At 43.5% G+C, this 19,613-nt stretch overlaps 3 protein-coding genes across 6 annotated transcripts in view; 2 read left to right on the top strand and 1 right to left on the bottom strand.

Annotated features, from left to right (window-relative positions):
- Positions 1–5,970: 5,970 nt before the first annotated feature.
- Positions 5,971–6,575, top strand: LOC119401288 (gamma-secretase subunit PEN-2). The gene has a single exon (XM_037667978.2). The coding sequence runs from the start codon at positions 6,094–6,096 to the stop codon at positions 6,397–6,399; it is 306 nt and encodes a 101-aa protein (XP_037523906.1). The 5' UTR covers positions 5,971–6,093; the 3' UTR covers positions 6,400–6,575.
- Positions 6,576–7,510: 935 nt separating this feature from the next.
- Positions 7,511–16,240, bottom strand: LOC119401287 (acidic fibroblast growth factor intracellular-binding protein). Of its 2 annotated transcripts, none has more exons than XM_037667977.2 (9): positions 16,040–16,240; positions 15,134–15,332; positions 14,161–14,287; positions 13,093–13,193; positions 11,204–11,337; positions 9,976–10,151; positions 8,585–8,671; positions 7,710–7,807; positions 7,511–7,621 (listed from the first exon to the last, which is right to left on the bottom strand). In XM_037667977.2, the coding sequence occupies exons 1-9, from the start codon at positions 16,122–16,124 to the stop codon at positions 7,543–7,545; spliced, it is 1,086 nt and encodes a 361-aa protein (XP_037523905.1). In that variant the 5' UTR covers positions 16,125–16,240; the 3' UTR covers positions 7,511–7,542. The 2 variants fall into 2 exon arrangements, with proteins under 2 accessions (XP_037523905.1, XP_049274693.1); XM_049418736.1 differs by having other exon boundaries at positions 8,585–8,678; positions 9,983–10,151; positions 16,040–16,234.
- Positions 16,241–16,504: 264 nt separating this feature from the next.
- Positions 16,505–19,613, top strand: part of LOC119401285 (titin) — a 70,392-nt gene continuing 67,283 nt past the window's right edge. For all 3 annotated transcript variants that reach the window (XM_037667973.2, XM_037667975.2, XM_037667972.2), the window contains exon 1: positions 16,505–17,088. In XM_037667973.2, coding sequence (XP_037523901.1) covers positions 16,729–17,088 — 360 coding nt within the window. In that variant the 5' untranslated portion in view covers positions 16,505–16,728. The remainder of the gene's footprint in view (positions 17,089–19,613) is intronic.

Below are 19,613 nucleotides of genomic sequence, written 5' to 3'. Positions count from 1 at the left end.
GGGGGGGGGGATGCGCTTAACATACCGAAGCACCTGCATCGTTTCTTTCTTTACCGCGCACGGGGCCCCGATTCGAAAAATGCGCTTTCAACGACACCAAGGCTTGAGTGCATGTGAACTTGGGCACCCTGTTGTGGGGCGCTAGCTTCTTATAGTATTTAGGCGGGCGTTTCAAACTGACTTAAAATTATTCTCAAATAACGACGCTAGCATTGATTATACAACACGTTAGAGCATTTATGATTCAATTTTGGGATTACCACACACAAAGCTACAAATTACAGTAAAAAAGTCGCAAACAAAACTCACTGTCAGGGGTCCTTTAAGTTCTTCTGAGGTAGAGCTGTGTGCAATGAGTCATTTATTTAGCAGTACTTTTTCATGACTTTAGCTGCATGCTTGTGTTATACGTCTCTCAGTCACTGTTTTTTTTTTCACAGTCCCATGAAAAGCATAGTATACAGGTTCTACTGTATATGATCAAGCAAAAAAATAAAACATAAAGGAAAAACGCAGAACAATTTCTGCAATGGCAGTTAGTACTGGATTGCCTCGCAGAGCTCAGTCAGTACCTCATAAACTTTGCGTTGCTAAATTATTTTGAAAGGATGCTGGCAACATGGTTGATGACTGTGCAGTGGCAATGTGGGTAACATTTCAAAGCCAGAATATTGATATTTTCTCTTTAGTTGTGCAGATGCAGTCTGAATTACCTAATGGTGTGCTGCAGTGTGTCTGAAGTTTCTGTCAAGTACACTAGGTCGGGGACAGTGAGCCATACCACAAAGCAGTCCACAATTGAGCTTTTCCAGATTATTAGTTGGAAACTGTGTAAGATATAATAAAGGAATTGTAAAATATTACTCACTAGTATCAGCATGTCAATGAAGTATGCTTATGATGAGTATGGGATATAACAGAGATATTTTCATGTTAAATGTTCCTTTGTTATAACGAGCTTCGTGTGCACAGGCAAAGGATAGGGAAAATGCACAAATGCTTGTAAAGTTGGTGTGTGTGATACCATACAGTAAAACCTCATCAACTTGAATTTGATGGTGCCAGAGAACTACAGTCGAACCCGTTTATAACGAACTCGAAAGTGTCGCGAAAAGTGGTCGTTATATCAGTAGTTCGTTGTATATGGACTCGCCCTTAAAAACGTGCGCTTAGCGGCCAAGCCGTTTTTTTTTTCTTTGTGCACTTTTATTAAAGTGCTAACAAATCCTTCGGTGACAAGCTAAGCCTTTTCGCGTCGTGAAGCGACGCCCGCTGCGTGTTCACGAGTGAATTAACCGCCTTTGCAATGAGCTGACACCGTTTCACCGAAGCGCGGTACCGCGGCGTGGAGCCGATCATCCCTGGCTAGTTGCGTGCAGCGCGTCGCCTACTCGGGTCGCGGAGTCACTGCCGGGCCGCTTGCTGTATGCCGTATGCGCGCGTTTGTACGTTCTTCGTGCCAGCTTCACTCCGGACCGTGCACGGGTGCGGCGACTAGCCTCTTCGTTCAACACGGCGAAAACAAGCATTTTCCAAGCAACGCGCACTCAACGTCTCCGCGATGCTCTCGCGGCCCTGCACGATGATGCGCGGCGCACTTCAGTTGTCACCTAGTCAAACACGCAGTATACGCTCGCTGTCAGTGCATCGACGTTTCTCGGTGCCCGCGCCGCGCAACAACAGCGAGCTACTTTCGTTTCTACAAAGCGACGCGCACTTTAAAGCGGTCTCGCACGACGCGGCGGCGGCGGCGAACTTGCGAACGGCAGCATGGCGCGCTCGTACCGCCAGGCCTTATACCGCCAGTGTACGGCGCGCCATGCACAGTGTACGGCGTACACGCGCAGCCGAGCAGATATCTACAGATGACTGTGATATAAGGTAGTCGGCTGTACGGCATAATGGCACGTTCATCGACGGCCGCCACTTCGCCTTCGCTCTTTTCTGATGCTTATCCGCGAAGGCATCGCCGCAATCGCGCGGAAGTCGTTATCACCGATCGACCGGTCTCTGCCGTTACCGAAAAGACGGACGACCTTCGCGGCACATTGTGGCGTCGACGAGTTTAGGGACGCAGTGAACCTTTTTGCGATGGAAAGTTATCGCGGTTATCACTTCTTGCATTTATGCCTTCTTGCGTTCCAAGGCATTGTTTGGTTCATCGCAGGCGGTCGTAGCTGCAGAGAACGGCGTCAGGAAAGGTTACCGCGCGAAATCTGACCGCAAGGCTTCATGCTGCCTACTATTTTTTTTCCCTCACTGCCATTCTACCACTGAAGAAACACCTGGAAAGTGAGCGACCTCGCTCGCAGCGTCCGAAATCTGCATGCGGTGCTCGCCGATCTGGGTATCTTAGTCGCGAGTAAACTGGAGCGGGGCACGCGCGAGCGCGCACCCCTGTCACGCTTTAGAAGGCCTCTTTTTAACCTTTTTTTCGCTTCGTATGCGCCATATTTTTACCGCGACCGTGTCTGAAGTGTTCGTTGTAAAAGTAGGAGGCTTTGAAAAATGTTCGCTATATGTGGACGCAGCTTCAATGGTTAGCATAGGAAAATCGTAAGTGCACCCAAATATGGCCGTTATAACCGATAGATCGTTATATGTGGGATCGTTATATGTGGGTTCGACTGTATCTCAGTTATCCAAATGTCAAATTATAGAATGGAAGGAGAAAAAATTCAGCAAATGTCTGTTGCTTTTATGTAGGGAAAAAGTATGCTTTAATCTATTTGAATTTTTTGTTATGTGTGCGTGCTTAGTTCGTAACAATCCTTGTTGGTTTGGCCGATCTAGAATGATGATGGTCTCACAGTATGAAGTTTTCTGTTTGGTGACAGCAGTGCACGTCCTTATCCAAATAACTCTGCTTTGCATAATACTGCTGAGCATGTCTCTTGAATTTATCACCAGAGAACCCGCCTGCAGTGAAAGAGCCCATCATGGTCACCGAGTGTGTTTAGTATTTGCACAGTCTGTTTGCCGACAGTTAGTGAAGCCTTTTAAAAATGGACACTAAAGTGAAACGATGAATCGGTTTAGACCGATAATGTATACTTTGAAAACTCTACTGTCGTTAATTTCACCGTCATAAATCTATTAACAGAAGATAAAATGGAGGTTAAAATTTCATTTTGAAATTTCATTTTGAAATTTCATACTGAAATCTCTGCACTTAAAGGGGTACTGACACAAAAATTTTGGCCTCGTGTTTTTTTGCTGCAATGTGTTGCTGAGGGTCCGTTAGTAATAACACGACACATCGTTTGAGCAAACGATGTCGCACGCTGCAGCACTGCAGCATGCGACAGATAATTAATTACAGGCTCCTCATTACTGACCAGTGTCAGTTTTTGGTTTCAAAAATGAAAAGCCTCCAGGTGCAACTATCACCAACTAGCGGGTGTAGCACTCGATCACGTCAGCACACAGAACTGTGACGCACTTCCGCGCAGTTCGCGAGCAGCCGCCGAGAAGTATGCTGCTGGAGCGAACGCGGCTAGCAAATGGTGGCTATGACGTCATCGTAACTTGTTGCAGCTTGGTCACGTGAGGGAAGTAGGGGGGGTCACCGAGGGTCACCTTTGAGGGTGTCAATAGCACGAGGGTGTCGATCGTTCACGCAAACTTCAAAATTCATTTAAAATACCTTCCAACTATATTCGCTGTTGATATTTTGCAGATGATATATGCATGTTCACGGGAATCGATCTCGCAGGCTATCTCTGCCGCGAAATTTTGTGTCAGTACCGCTTTAATGTCAGCGTGATGTCACAGATTTCACGGTGTTTTTTTTATTTTGGTCACACTGGCTCAAGAAAATTTCCTAAAACTTCTGTATTAAGTCCCTGGCCCCATCAGAGACAGTGTACCTCATTTTACCGAATGAGAACTATGTGGGCCCTAGTAGACGCCGTTAAAATACATGATGTCGCAGCAATTAGCACGGGAGCTTCAAGATGGCATCACCACCTGCATTTTCTTTTTGTTCATTTTCTCGCTTACCAGGCATCTTCTCTTGGCAAGAGTGGTGATCTTGGTATTGAGAAAGGGGCTATTTACTTATACAAGAAAAATAGTTTTTCTCTTTACTGTCCCTTTAACATTATGGTGACTTGCACTACTTGCTTAAAAGCTTGTTAACAAGTCTTGGGCTTACCACTGCTTTGCTTTTGCTTAAACATTGTGAGCAAGATAGTGTTTTGTGGTCTAGACCTTTCGTGTGTGACATTTCTATATAACTGCAGGCTGGTTGTCGAAATATTTACCGCAGTAACATCCCTTGTTTAACCACTGTTCGATCACTTGAAGTCTCTCTTTTCATTGAGCATTTGTCATTTTTGGATCGGCACAGCCTATGCATCGCATGTTCATAGCAATTGGCAGTTGCAATATTTTGAGGCTTGTCTGAGCAAGTTGACAAGGGGTCAAATGACAGCAAATTAGTGAGTTTTTACTGCATATTTAAATGCACTTTCTTAGCTGCCACTCGGTGCAAGTGAGCATTGCTGAGAGAGAAAATTGTATGTTCTAGTGATGCATCTGTTTGTGCATTGATGCATGCGTATGAAATATGCAATGACTGTAAATGTGGGATGTTATTTTTATCTGGGATACTGTATTGTACAAATTGTTGCATATTGGTCGTAAAGAGGTTCATTTACAAGTAGCATGCTTGTGAATCACTGTTTCAGAGCTGAGAGCTTGAGAACATTTTTTGTATTAATGCAAATACATTAGCACCTTGATTGTGCGAACCGGCCAGTGCTTGGAGACCTGCAGCATTTACGGGACAGTTGCAATTGAAACGACTTGTACATAAATAAAGAGATGGTCAAACAAAGAGAAGGAGTGCATGTTGTTGCATGTCACCATGCAGTAGGAGGGTGTTGAAATATCTGTGTTGCTCTGTGACCACTGTGCAGACGTGTACTACAGGCACAGCCTTAAAGTATGCCTTTTTACCACACAGATGCACACACACAATTTTAAAAGAAATGAGAAAATGTGGCATTCAATTAGATGTGCGAAGGTCACTTTTTGTGAATTCATATTTTACTCGATTAAGAAATTTCTCTATTTTACGGAATGGCGCAGATGATACTCTTTTGGTATTGTCTGTGTAACTGTTGTTTTACACGGGAGAAGGAAAACCAGCAGCGCAGAGTGAACGAGGACGACACAATAACACACACGCACAAGGTTGGTTTTGAAACTGCAGCTGTTTGATTGCTCGTTTAACTTGCCCACACATGAAGGATAGCCAGATTGCCAGTCTTGAGTACAACGCATTACTTAAAGGTGAACATATGACAGCATTCTGTCTGGTTGGGAAGAAAATATCATTGAAAAAGTTACACCAACCAATGAATTATAAAAGTAAAAAACTTCTTTTACTTTAAAAAACCCGACGTTTCGGGTCCAACTCGAGCCCTTCCTCAGGGGTGACTGTGGTGACTCTTGTAGCAGTGCTATCATTTTTTTGGTCCTGCTCTTTCAAGAAGCTTTGAGCCATGAAGGTGTGCCCATTCAGTGCAGCTACACCTGAATCTTGTAATTAAGAAATGTCACATGTGGGAATTAATGTGATGAGCGCGTCATTTTGATGAAACCTACTTCGGTGCCCTACAAATGGTTTATTCAACTGTGTGTCTGCTAGCATAAAAAGGCACACCCAGCAACACAAAATGGAGACAAGTTCAACAGTTCTGTGGCACCTGTTATTTCCTTTTGTTTTGATGTCGGGCGCGCGAGTTTTTAATTTTAAGCAGCTGCAAACACACTAGCTGAGGTGGACTACTCAAAAAAAAAAAAAGAACAATGCTTAGGCGTTTTGTAATGGAAACGAAACTACATGCTCCTAAATCGTCGACATAGCCACACGGCTATGGACATCATTAATACCCAATTTTTGCCGCACGAGCCAAGTACGAGCCGCACTATAAGCCACCACAATCCAGCGGGAGCCTAGAGAGGCGGATGAGGTGACGCTCTTGTTTGGTCAGCGCTCGATTTTACTGCACTATCTACCACATTTCGAAGGCCCCCGTGCGCACGTGACGAACGATTTCCGACGCCTCCGAGTCCATAAAAGCCATGGATCTGCGCAAAGTCAAGGATGACGAGAAGCTGCGACTGTGTCGGTGGTACTACCGGGGCGGTTTCTTTGCGCTGCCGTTCCTGTGGCTGGTGAACGCGGTCTGGTTCTTTCGGGAGGCCTTCATCAGGCAGCCGTTCGAGGAACAGAAGATGATCAAGGCGTACGTGATCAGGTCGGCCATCGGCGCCTCGCTGTGGACCGTCGTGTTGGTCGCCTGGGTGACGTACTTCCAGCTCAACCGCGTCCAGTGGGGAGCCTTCGGCGATGCCATATCATTCATCACTCCCACGGGAATACCCTGATGTCCGGTGACAAGACTGCGCATCGTTCCCTCCAGAAAGCTCGCCAGAGTCGCGACTGCGAACTCGCTGTTTATTTTTCTTCCTTTCTTGGCGACGTTGCATTGTGCGCGGACAAATGAGCATCGCCGTTAAATCAACACGCTGTAGCCGGCTCCAGTAAAGCAATTACTCTTGGCCACGCGATTCTTAGAACACTGTTATATTAGAGTGTAGTTCTTTCTACTAATGACGCCATACGTGGCGTTTCTGTTCAGGTTACATGACCCTAAGCTGTTCAGTAGTGATGCTGGCGAAACGGTGAGAAATGCAAAGCGGCATGGTTTAGGTTGGCCCCTCAGTGACACGGTCTAACACTGGCAAAGTGGCGATACTTATGCAAGTTTGCCAAATGTCATGCATATAACCACTTTCAGTTTCGGTGCACATCGTAGCGTGTATAACACTGTTATCTAAATCAAGTTAACCACTTCCTGTGTTGATGCACTCCCTAGTGCATGTAACGTTGTTATTCTTTAAATTACCAAAGATCGTGAACTAACCTAGCTGGGCTTGTTGTTTTCGTCGTAAAAAAATGTTTCAGCATGAAATAAGCCCTAGAAGTTGCTGGCTACAAACCCCACCTATCGCCGGTGACTGCTGTTTTGCCATGGCGTGTGTGATGTCATGTGCTGCATGGAGCAAAGCCATAGTCATCTACCAAAGTTTTGGCCACTGTAAATCGTTCATTTTCAATGCCAAGTTGAACAAAGGGGAAATAGCTTGATTGTACGCACAACTAGCTGACCACAGAACAAAATAGTTCACCGGAATGCAGACAGTTGCACAGCAAGCAGCTTGTTTCGTCACAGCTCACCAGCGTAGCCCAACTCTCAGGCTGCTTGCATGTTCATAAAAATATTCAATTATAAATTAAGTGCTCAACCAAATGTGCTAAAATTTTGCCAGCTTGTTTGTAAACACGCACGGATTAACCCACATAACTCAAATTATGATAGAAAATTGGGTGTCATGGCCCCGTTAAGTGTGGTACACACAGCCATGAAATAATGTGCAACACATTTATGACACAGTTTGTTAGTTTCAAAGTTATTCAATGCCTCATAGTGAATGTTGTGCTGATGTAACACATATAATCAGGAGTGTCTATGCTGAGTAGAGCTTGTAGACACACTTGGCCATTGTCTCTGCATAGCGAACCCAGACTTCGTGGAGATGAAGGTCACTGCAAAAAGCAAACAATGTTAATATAGAATTGATTCAAGGAAGCAGTGAAGCAAGCAAGCTGAGACAAGAATGAGATGTTTCCTTACTGTCCAAAAGTGACACTCTGAGGACTCTTCACAAATGCATCCATGACTAATTGCAATTCGTCCACTGTCCAGTGGGCAGTTCTACAGGGTTCTATGATCTGCAAAACAAAAGGTTCAGAATTAACGTGCTAAGATACTTGCAAACTATGAGCTTGTTAGAGAAAGGGACACTAAAGTGAAACAATCAATTGGTTTAGATTGCTATATTGTACTCTGAAAACACTAATGCCGTTAATTTCACTATCATAGGCTTATTAATAGAGCAGAAAATCAAGGTCAAAGTTTTATTTTTTAATTTTATGCCGAAATCACCGCACATGACGTCACAAATTCCAAACTAAATTTTTTGTATTTTGACGGCATTGGCTCAATGAAATTCACTGAAACTTGGTACTAGTGCAACAGAGTAAATTGCTTATACAAGAAAAGATAGTTTTTCTCTTTAGTGTCTCTTTATACAAACAGCTAGACAAAAACAATAAAAATAAATGTAAGCTTACCAGTACACGGGGCTTGCTCCAAGCCTTATATCAGCAAATGTGATCTTTATAGTTAAGTAGGTGATCAACTAGGTGCTGAGTATGCTGGAACTATTCACACCTGAATGCTGCCATGGACATGCTGCCTGAATTACCAGCATACTTGAATGCACCACATGAGTGCATCTAGGAATGGCACTGGTTGATCATGACATCACTACCAGTCATGCTGATGCTTATGACAGTGAATTAAGTGTGGCTGTTTACTACATTGGGGTCTTGGCAGTAAAAGCAGAAGTATTAAAATAGAGGCTCGCATGTTCACTTACAGTAACTGCAGTTTTAGTATGTGCCAAGCTTTAGTAGGAACATTCTACTACAGTTCTGTGTGCATACCTTCTCGACAATGTCGATGAAGAAATCTCTCAGATCTTTACTGTGGTTCAGTCCATACGCAATGTTGACAAGCGTTCGTGTCAGAGACTGAAAAGTCAATAAAAAAAACATGAAGTAATGGGCCAGTCGCAGCATCAACATGTCAGAGCTTTGGCGCCTCTACAGAGACTATGTAAACATAGAATAACATGTACCTAATAGTTTACAAAAGGTTATTATGCAATTTCTACAAACTTACACTACATGTTAGGAAACACAAGACCATGTGTGTGCATATAATATTCAATAGTAAGAAGCACATTCAATATGAGCTTCATTTTTATTTTGTTGCGTACAGTCCTATGCTGTTACTTATTCCCTAATAAACATGACACCTCCAATCAATGGCTACATTTTGTTCTCGACATGTCAGATACTGCTGGAATGAACCATGTGTAAATGAACTTCAAAATCTTGATGAAAACAATAACGGATTTATTTTGTGTGCCTGCTTCAATGCAGAGTTAGGTCAGCTCAGCTTCCAACCTCCTATTTTCCCTTTCTCTAAGTGACTCAGTCTGGGTAACGTCCCGCCACCCACCCCCCCCCAAGTCTCAAGGGCAAATGTAAATCTGCACCTCTGTATCTAAGTATAATGAAATTTGTAAAGATTTTAGTCATGTTTAATGTTTTTTAAAAGCACTCATCAATGTTCTAGTAAATTATAATTATGATTTAGAGCATTTTTCTTAAGTATTCAAGCTATATGAAAGTTCATCTTGAGCCTATTTGCAATTGGTTGCCTGTAAAGAACAATGAGGACAATTAAAATGTACACTGACCACCAATGTTCACATAAAAGCAAGACGTTTTGGCACCCACACAGGTGTCTCATTCCCAACGAAAAAAAGTTGAAAAAAAATTTTTTTTTTCTCAATGTGAACAAGGCTCCCGTGCGGGAGACAAAATGTCATGCTTTTATGTGAATATTTGTGGTCAGTGTACATTTTAATTGTCCTCGTGTCTTTTCCCGACTAGACAGCTTTCCATCTGCCTGTGCACTTCATAAAGAATAACATATGCTGCTTTATGACACTCTCCTATGCGTAAACAAGACAGACGTTCAGGGGAAGATAGGTGCTTGAAGTGATGAGAGAACAGGGATTGTCACTGAAGCAGCGTTTCGACGAGAAGACTTGCCTTTGTCAAGGCAGCAGCTGCCTTGACGAAGACAAGTCTATTTGTCAAAACACTGGCTTCAGTGACATCCCCCGTTGAATGATCTCTACTATGCCCAGTATAAAGCACAGCATGGTGCATGACTACAGAGACCTGTCCTGTCTGTCTGTCAGAAGTACAATGCCAAATTAAGGCGCAACACTTTTGAACAGCATCACTGAAATGAGGGTCACCTTAAAGTTGGATTCAACGTCCTGCAAGGTGTGCTTGGAGATGTGACTGCGCACTGAGAAGAGAACAGAATCCTTGAGTCGGTCTATGTGGTCCTTGTCCAGAAGCAGCTTCATCTCACGGAGATGCTGAAGAAACTCTCGATCCATCTCCATGCCTGATTCTTCATACTTGCAATCTGCAATATTTCATGCCGTCAAGTGAACGATGATCTGAGACACAGTCACGGGGCTTTGAGAGGTAAAACTGTGCTTCCCTCCATGCTGGCTCTGGTACATGTGCTTAAACTTTGGTTAAGCTGCTTACAAACGAATTACAGTACCATCTGCACTCTTGAAGCAACTTTGGCAATATTTCACCACTTTCACTGTCACTCATTTTATGAAGCATGGTGTTTAGGGATAGGTGAATAGTAATATTGAAGTGCGAAGCAAATAGTGATTTGGTCAAATAATTTTGAATAAAATAGTTTGGATAGCATATATATCACATATTATCAAAAAAATGAGCATTTTGGTCAACTTGCACAATATTTCTAAAAATAGGAACTTGGCGTGTGCGAATGTCACATTTTTGGTTCGAAGTGCAGTGCAAGCAACTTTGAATAGTAGCAAGATTTGAATAGCAGTAGGGTGCAAGTTATAAGCGGTAACATACGTTACATTTTAAAATTTACTACATTTAGCATATAATAAGCCCGTATGACTAGCTTTTTAACTTTACTAAATAATTAATTGAGGTTAAAGCAATACGTGCATTTAAGCTTGACTTGTAGCTTCGCGGCAGTGCGTACTTCTCCTGGATAGGTAGTTTCACGACATAGCGGCTCCGCAATGCAGTGAAACCACCTTTACAGTGGGACAGGGGTTAAATGCTGTCGAATATACGTCTATTCGTTCATTTGAAATTTCAAATAATTTAAGTTCTTGTCAAAGCGAATTCGAATACTGTGATATTCTTTCGAATATTCGAAGCGCTCGCATATTCACCCATGTGATGTGGCTTTTTACAGCGATAAAGAAGGTTTTTGTATACAAATTTCGTGTTGCGGCGTGGCTTCACCACAAAACAGATGTTCCCCCTTAGACGCAGCTTCGGAGCAACACTACTGTGAAGCTGCAGCTTCACTTTGCGCTTCTATTTCTCGCAGTGAAATATGATGCCTGCTTAATGAAACTATTAAAATTTCTTACTAGCTTAGATGCGGCAAAAAGAAAGAGACATGATTACTTGGGTTTCTGCAGCTCCATGAGTGGATCATGTGATCAGCACAGAAGATGAAGTCTTCCAAATGCAGGTAACCAAGCTTCTTTTTGCCAGTTTCAAATCGGTTGTGTGTTATGTACACAATAGCTGAATACTTTCTGTGAAAAGAGATACCAAAAAAGTAGATCTAGGATTTCACTAAAATGAGTACTTCAATGTGGACACTGGCACATTACATTTATTCATCCATGCATCCATTAAATCAATCATCTATTCATTCGTCATTCATTCCATTAATTAATTCATTCAACTCGTGCATTGTACGTGAGGTACATACATGCAACAGCGCACCATGAAAGAAAATAATTTATACTGGTCTGGTCAATGACCATGTTCAGCTACTTTATTGTACAGCTGCAGACCTCAATGCTTGAAGCAAGATGAAGAAAGACATTTTACTCTGTTAGAATAGTTGGTTAATAGTTAATAAAATCAAACCTTGCTATAATGAAATCACGTCGAGCCTGGAAACACCATTGTATTTCAATATTTGTTGTAAGTTGATATCCATTACATGCCGATATCACTGAGAAACACATCACATTTGCTTTGTTACGTTGAAGTTCAACCGCATCCCTCTTGTAACAAAGAATAAACAGTGTTGCATCAGTTTTTCTTCTGTCATGCATGTTTGTTGAACTTTCGGCATATCAGTAATCATCAACTAAGGTGAGAGAGACCACTGTATTTTTAATATTGTTTTACTAGCGCACATACTTTTTGCATTTTATTGTGAATGCACGTACATGACAGGCTTAACTGTCATACTACAAAACATTATTCGTAAGCATGCCAAAGAGGCCACTCACTAGGCCTCATTGCAAATTTAATTACGCGCTGGAAGTTGTAAGGTGCTGTCACGGAGCATTTTAATGAAATAATTTTTCAAACTGCTTTGTTATTAGAGAAAGAGAACTCAAAGAGAGAGTTTCATTGGAAACTTCAAGTTTATGTTGGATTACAATGCATGCACTGACATCAGGCTTTCTCTCACTTAAAGGTGCACTGACACAAAAATTTGGCATAGCGCTTTTTCAGTTGCAATAGGTAGCTGACAACCCAGTTATCACAGCTGGAAAGCTCGTTTGCTCAAGCGCACGACAGTTAATTATTTGGAGACGGTTTTATAGTGGTCAGTTATAGTTTTGGTTTCCGAGAGCACCGAGTGAGGTGGGAGCACAGGTCGGCAAAAAATGTGGAGCTCACTAAGACTCATTCGTGAAATATATTTTGCCCTTAGAGCTCACTCAGACTCACTAAAATATTACTCACCCCTACTCACTCAAAGTCTGAGTGATTCTGAGTGAGTCGACTCATAAGTGAGTTTGCCAACCTATGGACGGGACCCAGGGTGGTTTTCATGTAAACATAGCTGGCTACGTGTGCGCACAATACCATGTGCGAGGAAGGCTTCCTGGCCCTCTGAGGGGCTGTAAATATGCGTGACCCCCCAAAAATGCACTGCCCAAGCAAGGACATCAGCCTTTGTACCCCTGTACAAGTATGCCCCCTCCTTCTCTTGAAAAGGTCTGCTAGGAGAGAGCGCTCGCAAGGATCGTGGCAGCCAACACAAACTCGTGACGCAGGGGGCGGTTGGTTGTTTACATGAAAACCAAAGACTCATTTTGCGTGCAGTGGCGCTACACGCCCTTTAAAATTGATTTTAAATATGTTCTAGGCTATATTATCTGTTGATATTTCATAGATGATGCGTGTCCATACAAATCTATCCCACAAGTTATCTCGCCTTCAAAATTTTGTGTCAGTACTTGTTTAAGCATCCTACACAAATACATATAGAAACACATACTTGGTATGTTGCAAGGAAGGGTCTCAAATGTGCAAACAATCACCTTGCCAGTTCTTCAGGAAGCAGGAAATGAATCTGTATGTTCTTGGAGAGGGGCCCTGGTAGTTCTTCAACTGCCTTATAGACACGCTTGATGTTGTCAAACTAGAACAACAATGGGTACACATTACTTCAGATACAGTGGCTTCAGTATTTTGTATGAGCGTACACAGTAGCAGTTACACACAACATTTATACAACAATGGAAGTTATGCTACAAACATAAATGAGCTAGGAGGAACATATGCTCATCAGTTAAGCTTGAAAAGGAGTACTGAAGCTTTACTGAACTTTTGATTTAAACTCCTTGTGCCTTAGAAAATATACCGGCAAGCACTAGAGTGCCCTGCATAACCGAATATAATGACATTTTTTTTTACAAACCAGCTTCGGTTGAGTAGCCAGCACATAGATGACCCATGCAAGTAGATGCCCCATGCACATATATGGCTGAGTGTAAAGTGAATGCAGTATTTTCCAATTAAGGGTTCCGTTTTTCTTTTTTCAATGGTTGAGATTTTTTCAAGCATCACGGCGTTTGTGTGAAATCCAAAAGAGTGCCTTCTGTACCTGGTTGCACAACAGTTGTGAGTGAATGGTGGGAATACATGCCGGGGTAACCCAGCAGTGCGCAGTTGTTTTGTGAGCGTTGCGCAGTCCTAAGTATGAGTAAGCTGTTTTGCTGCTAACCTCGAGGTTGCAGGTTCAATTCCCGACCACGGCGGCAGCATTTTGATGGAGGGGCAAAATGCAAAAGAATACCTGTGTGCTTAGATCTAGGTGCATGTTAAAGAAGCCCAGGTGGTGAAACTTAATCTGGAGGCCCCTACCATGGTGTCCCTCATAATGATATCATTAATTTGGCACATAAAATGTCAGAAATTATTATTAACTGTTGTGAATGAGCCTTCAGAATTCATTCATGGTTAGTTTCATTGGCACGACATCAAAGAATGTGTAGAACAGTGCATTTCCTGTTAAGCTTACTTATCCTCATGTTTTCCGACTACGAAAGTCAGCTCTAATATTTTTTTTTGCATCCTTAATCACATGAGGCCAACATATCACAGACCTGACGTCTGCAGCTTTTGATGTCGACACCAGTCTTTTCGCTGACTTCGTCCAGGTCCTTACGATTTCGTGAAGACAGCTTCTTTCCTAGGAACTCTCTCACAACATTTTGGTCAAAGTCATAGTACCTGCAATATAACTCTGCATCAGTGGCACCCAAATGTTCGCTGAAGGCACACAGAAATGCACTCAGGAGAATTCTGGTCATGTGCTACGTATGTAGCAATGTGCTACAATGATATATCAACAGGAAGAAATATGTGATGCAATAACGAGGACTGAATAAGTTGGAAATTTGATCGATATATTAAGCATCCTATGGAAACAACCCGAGTCACAATACAAAAAATGTAGACAAGAAACAAGCACATACTATGTCTGTAAATAAGCACTAGATGGCTTGCGTTTTCACTGAAGCCACCATGTTGAAGTACAGTTGAATGCAATTATAACAAACACTGATATAGCGAATTATCGGCAACAGCGAACTAAATATGAACTTTGGTTAACTCCAACACGATGGCTATGATGCCATCATAGCCATCATGTTGGAGTACCAGAACTTAAATTGAATAAGCTGTGTCCATGACATCACATGCAAGCTGTCGTATTGATGGCATGCAGATAACATCATGGACGCTGCTTCTTAAAATACTGATTTGTAGCACACTTATAAAAGCTGGGCCACCAGCCGAAGCATCAAGTAAAAATGTCTGCTGCAACGTACATGGTTATCCTTTCTTAATGCAATGCCAATGGATCAAACATTTTTTTTTTTCCAATATATAAGTATTTCGCTATGATTAAGCCTGATTTGATTGTTGAATGCCATTGCTACCTTTCATTAAACTAGTAGCACTCACGTATACGATTCTCTCTTTTTGTTAAGAAGCAACAAATCTATGCTATCCTCCAGCAAAAAAAAAAAAGTCAAGTCATTCTATTGAATGGCACGCTTGTGGCGGGCGATATACCTGGCAATGAGCATTCTCTGGGTCTGCGGCGCTAGCTGAAACGTCCACTGCTCGGCGAGGTGAACAGGACTGTGTAGGAGTCGTTCAAGCATTTGGAGAGTCCGGTAGTGGTCCAAGACATCGCTCTTCAGCAGTTCCAAAGGTATATCAGTTTCCTTCATGCGTTCATTATGGTGGAGTGTGACAGCTGCGTCTTGTGCTGCAACCACAGGGCACATTCGGTCAGTGTGTCACCGTACGTTTTAATGTGAAAGCCTCAAGTGTTTCTTAGTGAAACGCTTTGTTAGGCGAGTTGGTTCATGACTTTTGAAGAAAAAGCGACGTAGCGCAAATGGAACAATAAGGACGACCTGTCCTGTGTTCTTGTGTCGTCCTAGTCCGTTTTGCGCTACGGTCTTTTTCTTCAAAAGTTAAGTGTCTCGTTGAGCGGCCTCTGGAGTGAAACACTGCATGCAAATGAAGTGGTACAAAAACCCACGTGACCTACGTCACTAATGGCGTCACTACGTGCAGTCATCATGACGTCAGAGACCTTATAAATTTGTAACGCCATCACACGACCTCGTTAGTTGACATCGTCGCTTGGTCAAAGGTGTGCAGGTGCTGGAGGATGCGACACGATGTGAGGTGAAGAAAGCTTCAAAGGGCAGGAACAATTAAATCGACTGAAAACGCACGTCTCTCGAACTGCGGCTCGCTATGTCTTGCAAGGAGTCTAGTCCGCGATCGTATAATTTAATACAGCTTATCAAGTGCGAAGCATATTTTCGCCGTCAAGTGTTACAGAGAGCGTAACCGGACTTTTTCTCCTTGAGAGACTCGTAAACACGATAAAGGCTTTAGAGAATCTGTTGTATAATTCCTCGGCGAACATGACTTCCGCGCAAGGAACAAGCCAGATCGCACCTGAGTAGCCTTGCAGCCATAGCTGGAATACTTCGGGATCGATCAGCGTGTTGTTCCCCACGAAGACGTCGACCTCGGCCAACATGTGTTAGCTGTGGTAAACTAGAATTCTAGTTCACTGTATTGATGTAAACGGACACCGGACCGGACGCAAAACCGACCACCCGACTACCGCACGCTTCGGCGAAAGCGAAACCAAAATACATCGATGTTGCCGCGGTTGCTCCCACGTAGCCCGCCTAATCTGGCGCTCTTCACGCGACAAAAATTAAACATAATATTTTTTGCTCCTCCTCAGCGCATTGCGTTCCTAATACATGTCTTTCTGGATACTCTTAGATGCATCGTGTAGGTGGAGTTCACGGCTTCTTTGTGGCACTGCAAGGGGCTGCCTTTCGCAACTTTCGCGCGAAAGTTCATGCTGCAGCTGCAAGGCACCCATTCCTTTCTCAATGCACGCCGCAAACATTGTGCGCCGTTGATGCCGACGCCATTGTTGATGTGCGTGGTGCGTGACTTTCTGTCGGTTTGCAGCGCTTCGAGAAGAAGGAACTATAGTGTGCAACACGCCTGATACAGTGGTTCCCTATGTAGCTCGGATCCGAGCTCACGCTGGACTTGACGCGGTCCTTGCGGACCCCGTCACAGAACTGTCTGACAGGAAAAAGAACAGAGGGTCCTGATAGACCATGTCCGGGCGCCCATTCCGCGGTGGCCGGCGCGGCGGCGGATTCTTTCCCAGAGCCCCGTACCGCGGTCGTGGCCGGGGTTTTAGGGGAGGTGGATCGTACGAGGGACGGGGTCGGGGTCGAGGTAGGGGCGGCTACGGGTACAACAAACGCTACGACGACGATCGGGATCGAGACAGGTACAGCCGGGACCGCTACTACTCGAGATCGCGCTCCCGTTCCCGGTCTCGATCGCGGTCGCGGTCTCGCTCGAGGTCTTACTCCAGGTCGCGGTCCCGCTCCCGTTCTCGCTCCAAGACTCCGCAGACGCAGAGGGAGTCCAGGGCCCGAAAGATTCCCACCAAGAAGGAGCTGCAGGAAGTGAGTGACCCGTCCATATCGTTTGTGGCGTCGGCTTCTTGCTTTGTTGTCATGCTTATCGGTCACTAAGAGCAACACTTGCATTTGATTGTTTGATTGATTGCTCGCTCTTTGGAAATGTCATTTAGTTTAATATGCCTCGGGCGCAACAGACGTGTGACACGGTGGTCGACAGCGTACTATGCAAGCAAGGAGGGCTAGTCGTCGAAGTGGTCACTGTAGCTGGAAAGCAAACTATTTTTACTGGCTTAGGCACAAGTGTTTGATCTGCTACGTGTACGGACGATGTACTGCAATGTCGTCCGTTTGGTTTGCTACATTGCACAATGAGCTACGTAAACGGGCACTTGCGCTACAAGTGGGTTGTAATATTGCTTACCATAAAACATTCGTTTAAATGCCTCTATTCAACTATTAGATTTCTGACTGCTTCCGGACAGTATACCCTTGTTTTTTCAGCACCTTTAGTTATGAGAGCCCTATAGCAATTGTTCCGTCGATTTCTTACAAAGCTGAGGTTCTAGTTTATTGTTGCAACAAGCAGTTTCAGGTTTTATTCTCAGCAGCACCATTCATTGTGGATATTTTACATATGAATCTATAAAATATCCATGCAACCTGCCGAATCTTGGATGCCGCCATAAATCCGTTGCACAATGAAAGGGGCTATCTCTCTTGACCACCTGCAAACCTGCGTTCTGTGAACACGAAAAATAAGCAGGTCTTGCGTTCGTGTTGTTTCTAAGTTGGGGTGTATTTCAGCTTCCAAAAATCTAAATGTTTTGCTAGGAAGCCTGCCTCATCGAAATATCGGTGTGTATCTGTCAAGAGTGTACTTACATGACGTAGCCAACTCTGTTCTTACGATGAGGCTACGGATTAGTCTCCCCGACTGGAGGCCCAGACGTTTTCAAGATGGCAATACACGACCGATTTTGAGAAAAGTGCCGAAAGACCCATTCACGAATGGCAAGGTGTTTCTTGTTCTATTATTGATTTGCAGTTAGGCACGTAACTTATTGCATGTTTGACTATTTGTTTCGAACCACTACCGTGCGCCTTTTATGATAACACAGAAATGAAGCTGTAGTAAACTGCAGTGGCATTATTCTAGCATATTTTTTACCTTTCGTAAGAGTGTGCTTGTTTAAATAGTTTGGTCAATTTGTTACATGACCCTTGCAAGCTTTGCAGGAGTGCTCAAAAACAACCATTTGAACGCACAATTAATGCTTACTGGTGAAATTAGCTACTGTTTCTTTATCGTGCTGTTTGAAGTTCGGGAAAATGTTCTTGTAAGACTGTCTAGAGGATACGGAGCCTCAAGCACTCAAGGACCAAAGGAAAGAGTACACGGCAGTGCAAAAGATCATTTCCTGCACCTTCTCTACTCTAAGCCAGCTAGCTGAATTGTACAATCAATATAGTGAGCGTACCCATAAGGAGCATTACAATAATCCCTATAGTAGCACCAAATGTTGACACAACGCTGCCGCCACATTGAGAAAGTTGCTTGTACATTGTGGCAACATTGCGTGCTACCAGGGATTGTACGAAGTGAATTTCCTCGGGCCATCTTTCGGGTTTGCATCTTACAGATATTTAAAAACAGGTAGCAGCTTTTTGTTTACAAAAATAATTAATGTTTTTCGTTGCTACTGTTTGAAGAGAGAATTGAAGTCATTTCTGACCCCATTGTGGCCATCTCTGCTGAGTCACCAATTACTAGAATAACTGTTTTGTGATGTCAGGGTAAACGTGAGCTGTTTTTGTTTGTCCAGCTCAGTGGTGTGCAACTCACATCATTAAGTGATTTAACTGTTGCACTTGTTTTGTACGAAATTATTTCTTAACACTATGTATGGTCGTTTTAATGGACCATGCATAATATCACCGATATAGCTTTTTAACAGCTTTGCATTTGAGAAGGTGCACATAAAAATGCACTGATTATTTTGACCAGTAAATTTTGAAATGTACAGACGGTGCTATCGTGCATACGCAAACCAAACGTCAGTCGACTGCTCACTTTTCCGTATGGCTTTTGAGACCCCTTCACCAGCGCCTCCTCTATTTTTTTCAATGCCAGTGCAAACGCTCGCTTCTCAGTGGGAACCGTTGGTCCGCCTTAGTTCAGGGAGCAATCGCGGCGCAACACCACCTAAGGGTACGAAGCAAGGTGTGTGACCGGGCTAGTTGGTATTTGATAGTGACGCGAACAGCGCATGAAACACACAAGAAGCGCTAGTCCTCGTTGGTCTTTCGTCCTTGTGTGTTTCATGCGCTGTTCGCGTCACTGAGGGTGCGACTGCTTGCGTCGCTCATTCATCTGAGCGCGTCCTGCGTGCAGCGCCCACATATTGAGAAAAAAAAAAAAAGAAGCCCATGAGCCATGCTCTGGTTGCATAGTAAATTGAAATTATACCCACTTCTCCACCCGGGTTTCCCTTTAGAGCTTTGGGATGTTAACACTTTCATCAGGCGCTATGTGCGCAATTGTGTGCACCACTTGTTTTGCTAGTTCT

The sequence above is a fragment of the Rhipicephalus sanguineus genome, chromosome 8 (genome assembly GCF_013339695.2).
Source record: "Rhipicephalus sanguineus isolate Rsan-2018 chromosome 8, BIME_Rsan_1.4, whole genome shotgun sequence".
Classification (NCBI taxonomy): Eukaryota; Metazoa; Arthropoda; class Arachnida; order Ixodida; family Ixodidae; genus Rhipicephalus; species Rhipicephalus sanguineus.
Note: the sequence above shows the minus strand (reverse complement) of the source record. Positions and strands in the feature narration are given on the sequence as shown.

What these genes read in the sequence shown, in the direction of transcription:
- LOC119401288 (XM_037667978.2), top strand. Translation starts at nt 6,094, where the DNA reads ATGGATCTGCGCAAAGTCAAGGATGACGAGAAGCTGCGACTGTGTCGG.
- LOC119401287 (XM_037667977.2), bottom strand. Translation starts at nt 16,124, where the DNA reads ATGTTGGCCGAGGTCGACGTCTTCGTGGGGAACAACACGCTGATCGAT. An exon ending in ATGGAGCTGCAGAAACCCAA is followed by an intron (nt 10,152 to 11,203) that starts GTAATCATGTCT and finishes GAAATATTGCAG; the next exon opens with ATTGCAAGTATGAAGAATCA. An exon ending in TCATCGACATTGTCGAGAAG is followed by an intron (nt 7,808 to 8,584) that starts GTATGCACACAG and finishes TTTGTTTTGCAG; the next exon opens with ATCATAGAACCCTGTAGAAC.